This window comes from Mobula hypostoma, chromosome 3 (assembly GCF_963921235.1).
Source record: "Mobula hypostoma chromosome 3, sMobHyp1.1, whole genome shotgun sequence".
NCBI lineage: Eukaryota > Metazoa > Chordata > Chondrichthyes > Myliobatiformes > Myliobatidae > Mobula > Mobula hypostoma.
The window spans coordinates 120,522,146-120,534,354 of NC_086099.1; the positions used below are offsets into that span (position 1 = coordinate 120,522,146).

Below are 12,209 nucleotides of genomic sequence, written 5' to 3' on the forward strand. Positions count from 1 at the left end.
TGTCTGCAGAGATCAAGACAGAGGAGAGAGGTATCAGAAATGGACCAAATGAACTTAAGTGCATGGTGGAATTTGGAAGCAAAGTTACAAATGCAGTGATCTAACAGCCATTCCAGAGACATGATTGGAAAATTACCAAAGTAATTTGAATAATTTGAATTCAAAAAAAGGAATATTCCAAGATTCAGGAACTGTCCTCTAGATAAAAGGTAACTAGGAAAGAAATGAGAAAGACCTTCAGGAGTAAGAAACAGTTTCAGTACAGAGATAAAAGGAAAGAAGTAATTGGTAGGTTTAGTCTTTAGGTTCCTCAACAGTGAAATATCACTGGACAGAGTATCAAATAAGAAATTAGGGACTTTTCAGAAAGATAATACAATAGTCATGGACAGCTTTAATCTCCATATGTATTGGGCTGAATAAATTAACAAAGATAGTTTGGAGGACACATTTCAGCCAGTTCCCTGAGAGTAGCTTGTGGAACCAGTCAGTGAGCAGTTTATTTTGCATTGGCTGGTGTTCTCAGCTGAGATTAATCAATAATTGGATTGTTAAAATTCAGAGGAGTTATTGAGTTATGATGGATGATTCAGCCACAGTGGCTGGGGAAAATGGATTGAAAAGTAAGGAGATAAGTACTTGCAGGTATTTACAGAAATATTTAATTATCTCAACAAGGATGCATATCATTGAGCGATAAAAGATGTGAAAGGAAACCCATGTGTGTCCACAAAAGCTAAGAATCGTTTGAGATTGAAAGTAAATGCTTAAGAAAAATACTGGTAGGCCTGAAGATTGGAAAAGATATCAGTAACCTTGGAAAATATTGGGGAAGAGGGGGAGAAATAGTATCTGCGAGTGAATTATGAAGGAATATGAAGATAGATTGTAAGACATTAGGGCACTTAAAAAACTTCAATAGCTACATGGATTAAAGAAAAATGGACAGTTTTATAGGAAGGAAGGAAGGGTTGGATTGATCTTAGTTAAGGGTTAGATTGATCTTAGAATAAGTTAAAAAGTTAGCACAAGATCATGGGCTGAATGGCCTGTACTGTGCTGTACTCCTCTATGTTCTATTATCTACAAGTTCACAAAAAGGAACAGAATAACATAAGTATATGCTGGTCCCTCAGAAGCTGAGATGGGAATAGTGACTAGAAAATAACAAACAATTAAAGAATTATTGTGAATCTAATTGAATATGTTCTTTGCTAAAACATACCATTAGTGGTAGAATGGGAGAGAGAAAATGTACTCAGTCACGAGCTCTACAGTGAATATGACTAAAGAATGACAGATCCCAGAAGAAACGGGTTTAAAAGAAAGTGCTGCAGTGATGGTAGATGCATTCCTTGTGATCTTTCAAAGTTTCCCAGATTCTAGAAAGCATGGGGTTTTCCAGCTTTCTGGAAAAGTAACTGTATTAGTCAGGAATAGAGGAAGCTTTCAGACAAGGAGCTATAATCAGTTGGTGTCAAATATGTCATTTGGGAAAGGCATTTCGTTATACTGAATTTGTAGCAGAATACTTAGAATTTCACAATGTAATTAGGCAGAATCAGCATGTTTTTATAACAGGGATAATCTTGGGCAAGTTTACTCCCACTATTTAAGAATGGAATAAATAGAGTGGACAATGAGTGGATGGAGGATATTGCATTTCCAAGAAGTACTCAGTGAGATGACATCTGCATTGAATAGCTTTCAGTGAGATCTGGGAGTTGGACAAGAGTCACAGAAAGTTGGCAAACAGCTGCAGAGCCAGAGTTCCAAACCTGGGGTCCACCAGACCCCTCGGTTAATGGTAGGGGTCTGGGGCATTAAAAAGGTTTGGAATCCCTGGTTCAGAGGGCTAGCCTTTATTGTAACAGAGAGGTGGAGTATAAAAGTAAGGAAGTGTTACTACAACTCGACCGAGTTGTAGATTGTTTTGGTCCCTTTTGCTGTAAGGAAGTGCAGAGGAGATTTAATAGATTGTTTGCTGGGGTGGATCGAGCTACAGTTGATTGCCCAGTGAGGTAAAACTGAGAAATCTGTGCCTGTATTCTCATTTATGAAATAATGAGAAGACTCTGATCAGCCTCTTCAAAGCATGAGGATATTTCTCAGGTGGGAAACCATAAACTAGGGATTTTAGCCTGAGGGTGGAGGGGTTCTCATAAGACTGACAACTTTCTACTCTCTGGAGGTTGTGAATCTAAAGAATGCTCAACTTCAGACAGCTTGGGACTGAGTCATTAATTCTATACAAGGCTAGGATAGATTTCTGGGCCAGAGGGGAATTGAAGGTTATTGAATTGAGGCCAACAGTCAGATGAACTGTGATCTCACTGAACAGCAGAACAGGCTTGTGGGGCCATATAGCCTGAATTATTTCATGCAATAAATGTACATGATGGTACATGTATTAATTTGGCATGTTTTGGAGTCACTTAAGATGTTTTGCTTGCTGTCAACTATGCTGATCCAGAGGGTAGATCTCACTGAATTATCTAGTCTTAGTTAGAGATTCCAAATTAGATCAGGTTATGCAGATTCCTGGAGTTTACACTCCTCCCTCAGTCTTCTGAGTAAGATTCCATCCACTTCCGAGAGTGGGAGGAAGAGGATCATTGTTTCTGGGATCTGTCGGCAGGACATCTCACTGTTTACTTAGTGTGACAAAAACAACAATGCTTCCCTGCTCTGTAAACCCCAGGGCCACCAGCACAGGTGTTGAAGGTATTCCTGCAGGTCATTAGTCACCTACATTCATCTCCCACTCTGGAAATCAAACAGACCATCTCCACTACCCAATGTGTTTTCCAAAGAATTTCTACCTGATGTGCAAAAATATTTATTTTTTTATTTTTTAAATCTCTTTGCTCTATCTGAGAATAATTTCACAGAGGGAAGTAGGGTTAGATACTAGATACCATTACTAGTCGCTTTGAAAAGTTGAGAGTTCACACAATCGTCTGACTAGCATGGCACTATTTTGATGCATTTGTTGGATGAAGTCAGCTGAGACCTTCAAGGATGAAATAGCTGATTTCCCAGATTAAGTAAATCCTGCTCTTTGGGCGTTGGGAGAGACAGCTTGCTCACAGCCTCAGCTGACTTCAGATAGACAGCCTGCAACCTTATGCCAGCTCATCCGCCGAGTGGGGAATCTGTATGGAATCCTTTATTCGAGCAGGCATCTGGTCAAAGCCTCCAGCATGCACCTTCTCAAATCACTATTTCACTGACATATGGCTGGTTAGGAAACTACAAACATGATGGTGGTTCAGGTTAGTCGTATTGAGGTTAAAATCTCCTGTTATGATTTATCAAACAAATTCAAGTCTCTGACTTAAGTCACAGAGTGCTGGAAATACTCAGCTGGTTAGACAGCATCTGAGATGAAGAGTTAATAATTCAAGTCAATTGCCGTTCATCACAACTCACTTCGTTACTGAATCAGATCATTTACCTATGTCCAATATTTAAAAAAAATTCAAATCCCAATAAATATTTCTCAATCGATAAGTATCACTTCCAATATGTTGTTAAGGAGTGCTCATGCCTTGTAGGCAATACAGAAGGATTTCATATTCGACGAAAGACGAAAGCTGGTGAAATCCAGCAGGTCAGGCAGCATCTGTGGAGGGAAAGAGATATAGAATTAACGTTTCAGGTCATTGGTTTTATTTTTAGCAGGAGTGTGATTGTTACCATCAAAGGTTTGTTATTTGTTGCCATAGTAACAAATCCCAAGACTGCTTTTCCAAAACAAAGGCAAAATTTGTTTTTAAATCTGAGGGATATTGGCTGCCAGGAAAAGCAAGATGGCTTTCAATTGCATGGCTGTGTGCAGCTGCAGAGCTCTGTGGGCATGGGGAAAGGCTGAGCCTGGTGTTGGAAGGTCTGGCTCTGCATGCCTGAACTAATTGACTAATAATGTAATCACTGTGTACAGTAGTGACAGAAGCATTGCCTTTCATTTGTGTTTTTTGTCTTCAAATTATCTCGTCAACATAGGTGTCTAGTCACATACAGGTGTTAGCCAGGAAGAAAGTTCGAGAGTACCAAGCAAGCATCAAGGTATGTGCAGCCGGCATGAATCCGGGGGACGTTCATCTCCATGGTTACAGGCTCTTCTTTTTCTTCCCCTTTGCTCTTTCCTGCAGGTGTCTAGTCATATGCAGGTTCTTGCCCGAAGGAAAGCTCGTGAGATTCAGTCCAAGCTAAAGGTATGCGCTTCTCTGCTTTGGCCTTGTGTTTGGCTGCTGGCTGAGGCTAAAACAGCAGGTCTAGGGAGTTCTGATAACACCACCCCTCAAATCCAGTTCCCCTTTGAAGTCAACCCACATGCCTCATCGAATCACTCAGCCACAGGCCCTTCAAACCACTGTAACCATGCCAACCAGCACCCACCTGTCTCTACTAGTCACAGCATTTGTTCCATAACCTTTCCTGCATAAACAATTCAAGTATTCACTCTTCATTGTTGGTGAGAGTGGCTGCCTGCATCAGCTATAGAGGCACTGTATTCCAACTTACAGCCATCCTCTGGGTAAAAAGGCCTTCCTCAACTCCCTCTTATCTCCAACTCTGAAACCAAGTCCTCTAGTTTTAGACATCTCTTTGAGGAGCGTGGATGGTTTCAATGGCACAGGCCGTGAAGTTGCCTTAAATGCTCTCTCCATCTTCCTGAGACACAAACTGACATTGCTCAGGCAACCAGCAGTAAAATGAAAGCCCTTGATCTCTCAGTGGACTGCCATTTAGGACCCTCCAGCTCATTTAACACGCCCTTCTGGGGGAGATCCTGCTGGAGCTTCGGAAGCTGTCTTGCTTTGATCTAAATATCATGTCGTGTTTCCACGTTGGAGAATGCAGGCCCTGCTAAAGGTGTTGGGTAATCTGAAGCAGTTTACCAGATTGTAGGTTTAACAAGAGAGCACGAAATGTCCTCCCACAGTCTCGGTGATGCAGATTGCAGCTGGAATTTCATGATTCAGCCAACATAATGCCATTCTCGAGCAAACTGGGGTAAAATTCTGCATTTGCCTCAAAGTTTCCTTGTGTAAGTAGACCATATCCAAACATTTATCCTCCTTTCTCAAGGCATATCCCAACTCTCCCCCATTAAGCTACAGAGGAGCTCCAGGATTTAGAACCAGGTTGGTGATACCTTGAGCTGCAGGAGTATATCTGTGGCATATCATCACATCAGTTTAAGATCAGTAAAGTGTAAATCACATGAGAACGTGGCCAGTTTACTGATTTGTGTAGCAGGGTAACAAAATTCTGAGGAGTACGTGACTGTAGTGAAAAAAAAGACAATAATGGAGCCACTAAGTTGGCCAGATGAACACATGGATCCAAGCTAAACCTGTTAGTCCTTATGTGGCCACAAGCTAATCCAGTCCTTCAATGTCCCAAATCAAAATGGACAGATCCATCTGCTCAGAAAGAAAAAAAAAGTAGGAACAATTGCAAATAAGGTTGGTCCTAGGCCTGGTCTCTTCATCCTGGGGATGAAAGCCGCAGATTGACCTGGGAGTTCTAAAAGGACAGAGAGGAAATATCCATTGGAAATGGCTAAAATTAAGGAATATAAACACAAATTGATTGGTAATACAGTATATTCAGGAGAAACGATACCCAGAGAGGAGGATTTAGAATATGGAACTTGCCATGTTTATAATACTGAATTACACTGATGGGTTCAAAGAGAAGCTTATTAAGTACATTACAATGGAAAGGGATCCTATAAGGTTGGAGAAGGCTCGTGCGAGGCATAAACCCTGCAAAGTTGAGTTAAGTGGCGTGGTATGTGTCGCTGCAGTGCAATCTATTAAGCACCCATGGTTCTGCTCTAGCTGCAGCACTAGTTCAGGGAGAGTTTAGCCCCAAAAATAGGGAAGAATTTCTGTTCCCAAACTGAGAGTTAGGTACTGGAGAAACATGCAAGAAAAAATGTTGTCCACGGTGTACTGCCATTGCAAACCTACGTGCCCCTAGTTTACTCGTTCCGGGCAGGGCAGGGGTGCTGTATGAAAAGTCCAGTTAATGACTTAGTGGAGGATATTGCTAACCCACTGAAGAATTCTGAACAAGGCACAGTTCTCAGAGACCCTTGTCTCATAATCTTGTCAGCTGGAAAATCCTTACTTGATTAGAGCCGAGTGCTAAGCCTACAGTAGCTGGACAGCCAATGCAACGCTTCTCCAAAACGAACGCAATTGATCTTGTGGCTGCCCTTCCCATTTCAGTGAACTGGTGACAGGCGTGGAGCTTCGAACATCCCAGAAGGGAGGGTTCATCTGCTGGACCCTAACCAAAATCAAATCAACTCCCAGCTCCCTGCAAGTGCATGAGTAACCAAATTTGCATCAGTCATCCTTTCCTTGAACGTCCCATGGTGTTATCAGAACTCTGCTATACTTCAGATTCAGCTCTCAGCTTCTCTCTGGCTAATAACAGTGACTTTTTCTTTAATTTTGGCTTTGTGGCAGTGTGCAGTGAAATTGCCAATTAACCAGCTGCCTGTGCTTTGTAAACTAACCTCTCTCCACTCTGCAGGTGTAAGGCTACCAGAGGTTCACCTGCATGCCCTGTAGCTAGCTCCCTTGCAATAGGTCTTCTCTCTGCTTGGTTCCTTCTCACTAGTCTGAGGTCTGTGTTGAGATCTCCTACAAGTCTGACCTCCAGTTTGTAACCTGAATCTGTACTAAAGGTTTTGTCTGTGACCGCGTGATTGTAGAGAGAGACCGCTGTTGACCCTTGCCCAATTAATGAAACATTTTGATATTACATGGGGGGAGAGGGAGAGGAGAAAAGGAAAGGATGACCTAACGTACACTATAAAGGTGTTGGCAAGGAGCAATTCTCGCTTCAGCTGGGGAAATCCAGACTAATGAGTATCCAGCAAAAGAAAATTCTGGGAAATTGTTGTGATCTTGGAATTAAATGTGTTGCTCCTGAAGATGAATGAAGCAGAAGAGGAATGCTCAGGGGAAAGGAATGGTATGAGGAGATCGGGGAAGGCATTGAAAAAGATGTGGATTAAATGATTGGTTGTCTAAGCAAAATTAATAAACAGTGAGACTGATTCTTCCCACTCTCCTGCTCCCTTAGTGCAACCTTCCACTTTCTTACGTTTCTTACACTTACAATTGTACATCTAGGTACCCTGTGTATCGGCCCAGTCCCTTGGCACAATCGTTCCCAAACTCAGCAGACCCTATTTGAGAATGAGAACCGAGACCTGTATCTGCATTCATTTACGTGCTACCACAAGTTACTGTTCCCAGTTAACTGCAGCAATCTCAGGCACAGCAATGTTTCCACAGACAGGAGAGCTTTGCAGCTGGCCTTTGAGAGTTCCGCCTGGTGGTCGGTCACTTTGCTAATGGTGGGAAGGGAACAGGGAGAGGAGAACCAGGACCCCACCAGAAGGGAACTCTATTTAGCCGGGATCCTTTAGTCGTACAAGGGGAGGGAGGGGAGAAGTATGAAGATGAGATTCAATTTATATTTAACAAAATCGACCAGAGCCACAAAACACAGACTTTTTGTTTAAACTTTGTTACGAGAGATTGGTGTAGACTCCAGGCTCCAGAAATAATCGTTACCATGTGCAACCCGAGACTATTCAAGTGGAGGTTGGTTATTTTTCCAATTTAGAGTAATTTGGGAGTAATTGGAACTCTGCACCTAGCAGTACTATGGAAATAACTTCACCATGCAGAGTTCCATGGTTCAAGAGCAAGGCCCACCACCACCTTTAAAAGGCAATTAGATTTGGGTCATAAATGTCTGTAACTCAAAATCATTTCCCCCGCAAAATGGAGTGAACTTCATTACGGCGCTCTCCTTGTATCATTTAGGAGTGATTACAGGAGAACCTAGTCAATTGTAGACCCACGGATTCGTTAGCTACAGAAAGAGGCCACTCGCTCCATTGAGTCATGCTAGCTCTCTGTGCAGCAGTCCCGTTCTTCCCCTCTGTCCCAGTAGCCCTGGTGCCTGTACAACTTCCTTCAGAAATCACTGATAGTCCTTGATTCCAGTACTTTCAGCAGGCAGTAGCTTCTAGGGTCATTAACCCTCACTACAGAACAAAAAAATTCTTCCTAGGTGCCCCAAATCTGTGATCTGAACAGGATCTTTACAAAGTAGCCTAACTACTCTGCCGTTGCACACAGTAACTATTTATCACGTCCAGGATTCCATAGGCTTTACCAATTGCTCTTTCAATAATTTCAGTCACAAGTTAAGTTCATTTTTTAAATCGGACTCCAAATTCTTCCATTTCTTCACAATCTTTAGAACTGTATTGTTAGCCTATGCTGTATTTTGCCGAAGTACATCACCTCACACATCAGCACTTCTAAACTTCATCTGCCCAACCTGTTGCAGATTATAAATATCATCCTTAATGCTTCACTAATCCCCACTCCCCAGGTTTGCTAACATTGACACATTCTCAATATTCTACTTAAATGTATGAGAAACATTTGTATGAGGTGGTCTTAGCATGAAGGTTTTGTCTACAATTGTCTGGTCTCAAACACCTTAGAGTTTTATATCCTTGCAACATTTATCTGAATTGACGCAGACCTACCTGTCCAGTGAGGCTATTGTTAACCAACCTCTAACATATCAAAAATATTTTATAATTCATTGCATTCTGTTCATTAAGCTTTTAGCTTCATCAAAGTTACAAATAGGTTGATCATACGTGGTCTGTCTGTAACCCATCAGTGCCAGATATCTTTAATGAATTCATTCATCCCTCTCTAAATTATTTTTTCCTCCAATGATTAAGTTGCCCAGCCTGCAGTTGCAGTGAATGTCCTTGTATCTTTCCATGAACTTAGATGTCACGTCATTACTTTCCTGTCGTCTGGTACCTGGGCCCTATCAAACGAAGATTGGAAGATTATGGCAATCTCTTCCACTCTCTGCATTCCAACTTCTCCCACCAATGTAGGATCCAGCCTATCAGTTCATGTTTCTCTAATTATATGCTGGCTGTCAATTTCTACCCATCTGCTCCCTCTACCATCTCCACTTTGTATCAGAAAACATTTGCTTAACTGGGACAGATATAAAGGAATGGTCCATGTCGATCAAATTCTCAGGAGGAGGGAGTGATCTGAGGAATAAACAGCTGTCACGGGGCTCCATTTCTCCAATTTCTCTGCTGCTATATCTCCAACTGTTTAAACCATCTCTATGTCAATCCAATAGATATTCAATGATACACAAAGCATTAGCCAACTACTCTGAGTTGCAGTAGTTCTCTTTATCCATCATTCCAAAGCATTCTCACACTGTCTCTTGTCACCTTAGATACAGTTTGGGCTTGGGGAGTTCTGGTAGACACCCCTGTGCCCTGCACTTGCTTGTAGAGCCATGATGGTGAACACAGCGATCAAAGCCATTAGGGAGGTTGTTTGTCATTTGCCCCTCTGCTGGCTTGTGACCGGGAGTGAAGTAGATGGGCCGAACTGCCTTCTGCCTGGGCGCAGGTGCAGGGCCTAAGCAGAAACACTGAAGGGTGCCTGCTCAGCCACGTCACGTCCATGTGGAGGCGAGGGGAAAGCCACGTGGGCTTGGAATGGAGCCAGGATGTCGAGGAGCACTGCATCCAAAGTAAGTTGGGTTGGGTTGAACCTCTGCCAATGGATGTGGCTCCACATGGCTGCAACCATACAGCCCTTAAAGGAGGGCTGTCATAGCAGGGAAATACCAGAGCTTGTAAAATGGTTTTACTGTATGAGTATGTCTGTACAGCATTATCCCCTCACCCTGTACCAGCAGCACAGACAGGAGTGGCCATAGACTGAGACAAAGATCCCCTTCCTCTTGCTAATTGAAAATATTGGGTTAGGCAAAATCAGACTTGGCTTTGACTCTTCTTCTCAGAAGAACGTTTCTTGTCCTTAAGTAAGGTCACAATAGCAAAGAGAAATTGCACGTCATCTCTGGCCTGCTGGGCATGGGAATGCACAAGACGTTAGAGCCCTCTCTTGGTGTCTGTTTGCCATTCTCTCCCCATGCATTCCCAATTGCAGAGGGAAATGTAGCTTTGCCACGTTACTACGTGGTGCATATTAAGTGCTTTCATCAGGTTGTTATTCCGCCCCAGAGAAAGGTCTGGAGTTCGCACGTCCTTACTCCATGGGACTTGAGGGCAGACGCCTCTGTTCACCCCTCCCCTTCCATTTGAAAGGTGTGTTACTGAAGGGTTTCTTGCCCCTTTCTAGCTTTTGTAAATCCGCTTCATCATCATCATTATATGCCGTGTTCCATTTGCCCATCAACTCTACGTGATTCTGCTACCATCCCCGCTAATGTTATGAGTGATTTCCGTCCGGACGTTATGTGCCGTGTCGTGTGACCTCGGCAATCATGGTCTTTCCATCACCATGATTGTTCTTGGCAAATTTTTCTACAGATGTGGTTTGCCGTTGCCTTCTTCTGGACAGTGTCTTTACAAGATGGGTGACCCCAGCCATTATCAATACTCTTCAGAGATTGTCTGCCTGGTATCAGTGGTCACACAACCAAGGCTTGTGATGCGCACCAGCTGCTCATACAACCATCCACCACCTGATCCCGTGGCTTCACGTAACCTTGATCAGGGGCTAAGCAGGTGCTACACCCTGCCCAAGGGTGACCTGCAGGCTAGCGGAGGGAGGGAGCACCTTACACCTCCTTTGGTAGAGACGCAACTCCACCCCGCCACTCTAAATCTGATTGGCCCCAAAAATTCACCTCTTCCCCTAGCACCAGACATAGTGTTGAGCGACAATCTCTCATTACTTTTCATCATCTCCAGCATCTGACCCAAAGTTTCTGCTGAACATCTGAACACCAAAACAGGGAGTACAGTCATTAGAGTAAATACGAATGGGAAAGACGGGGCAGTGGAGGCAGCACTTGTGACAAATGCAGTGACTGGTGTTTTCAGCGTGACCTTTCACCAGAGTTCACAACCACGGTCAATGTCAGCAAATCCCCAGGCATACTTGATCAGCTCTGCCCTAATTGTCATAGTAGGTGAGATGGCTCCTTGAGTGCCATCAGCTCTCGGCAAATGTTATTAGTGTCCAATTGCACTTAGAAGGTCAAATTATCATTCAGGTGGGTTTTAGAATAGTGAGCAGGCAAGTGACAAGGAGGGATATATAAGGTGAGCATTTCTTCAGTGAATACTTGAGGCATCATTTTTAACAATTGTACGATGGTGGATCCTGGTTAACTGGGACACATCAAACCAGTAGCACTTTGGCTCAGTTGAGTGGCTGCCCCTATTAGCTGAAGCTTAAGGGAAATAGTTAAACATGTATAAAAAGGACAGACTAATTTTTACTAAGTAACAAATTATGTATTTAAATTAAATACAGAACAAATTATAACACTGTCAATAGTACTATAGTACTATAAAACTGTGTGATTATTGATGGAGGATTTGATCCAGAGTACACTGCCATGTTCTCTTGACTGACTGTAAATCAGGGGCTCCCAGCCTTTCTTATGCCATGGACCTCTATCAATAACCGAGGGGTCCATGAACCCCAGGTTGGGAAACCCTGCTGTAAATGAACAAAATCAGTGCAGGCAGCTAGTGCAGATAATGGAATGCCTTCACAAAATGCTTTCAACAATTACATCCTCCAAATCATCATTTTCATTGTAACATTCAAGATAATTGTTGATATCTTCAAATTCTTCATGGTTCTTAATTTGCTGAAATAGTGAAATTGTTTCATTTTCACTCTTGGCTGTTTCTGGCATCTCCAAGCCAGAATGTTTGAAACCACAGTGAACAAAACGGTTCTGATTTTGTCCAACTGCTTGTTTCTTGCCAACTGTCAGTGACAAAAGTCACTGCATTTTGATCACAGCCACACACAACTGATACTATTTAAAAACTGTTCGCTCTAAGCACGTGCAATACCTAACAGCCACACAAATACGCTAGTGAGAAATTGTTTGGCAACAATCTTCTGTCCCAATTAAGCAGCATAGTGTCCCAAATAAATGAAGGGAATCCCAGCTATTTTCTCCATTAGCTTTTGTACTTTTAGAATTGTCCCAAATAAGCAGCTGCCCTGATTAACTAATAGACCAATTAACTGGAACCCATTGTATTACCAACTATCCCATTTCCCAACATAAAATAATCCTGATTCTCATTCCCATTGATGGCGCATTTATGCATA

General features: G+C 42.6%; 1 protein-coding gene across 8 annotated transcripts in view; it reads left to right on the forward strand.

Moving 5' to 3' along the window:
• LOC134344223 (transcriptional enhancer factor TEF-5-like) overlaps window positions 1-12,209 on the forward strand; it is a 322,867-nt gene that overhangs the window by 223,185 nt on the left and 87,473 nt on the right. For 5 of the 8 annotated variants that reach the window (XM_063043663.1, XM_063043662.1, XM_063043664.1 and 2 more), the window contains 2 exons: window positions 4,006-4,068; window positions 4,155-4,217. In XM_063043663.1, the coding sequence (XP_062899733.1) occupies window positions 4,006-4,068; window positions 4,155-4,217 (126 nt within the window). The remainder of the gene's footprint in view (window positions 1-4,005; window positions 4,069-4,154; window positions 4,218-12,209) is intronic. The other 3 variants (XM_063043665.1, XM_063043660.1, XM_063043659.1) reach the window with 2 other exon arrangements.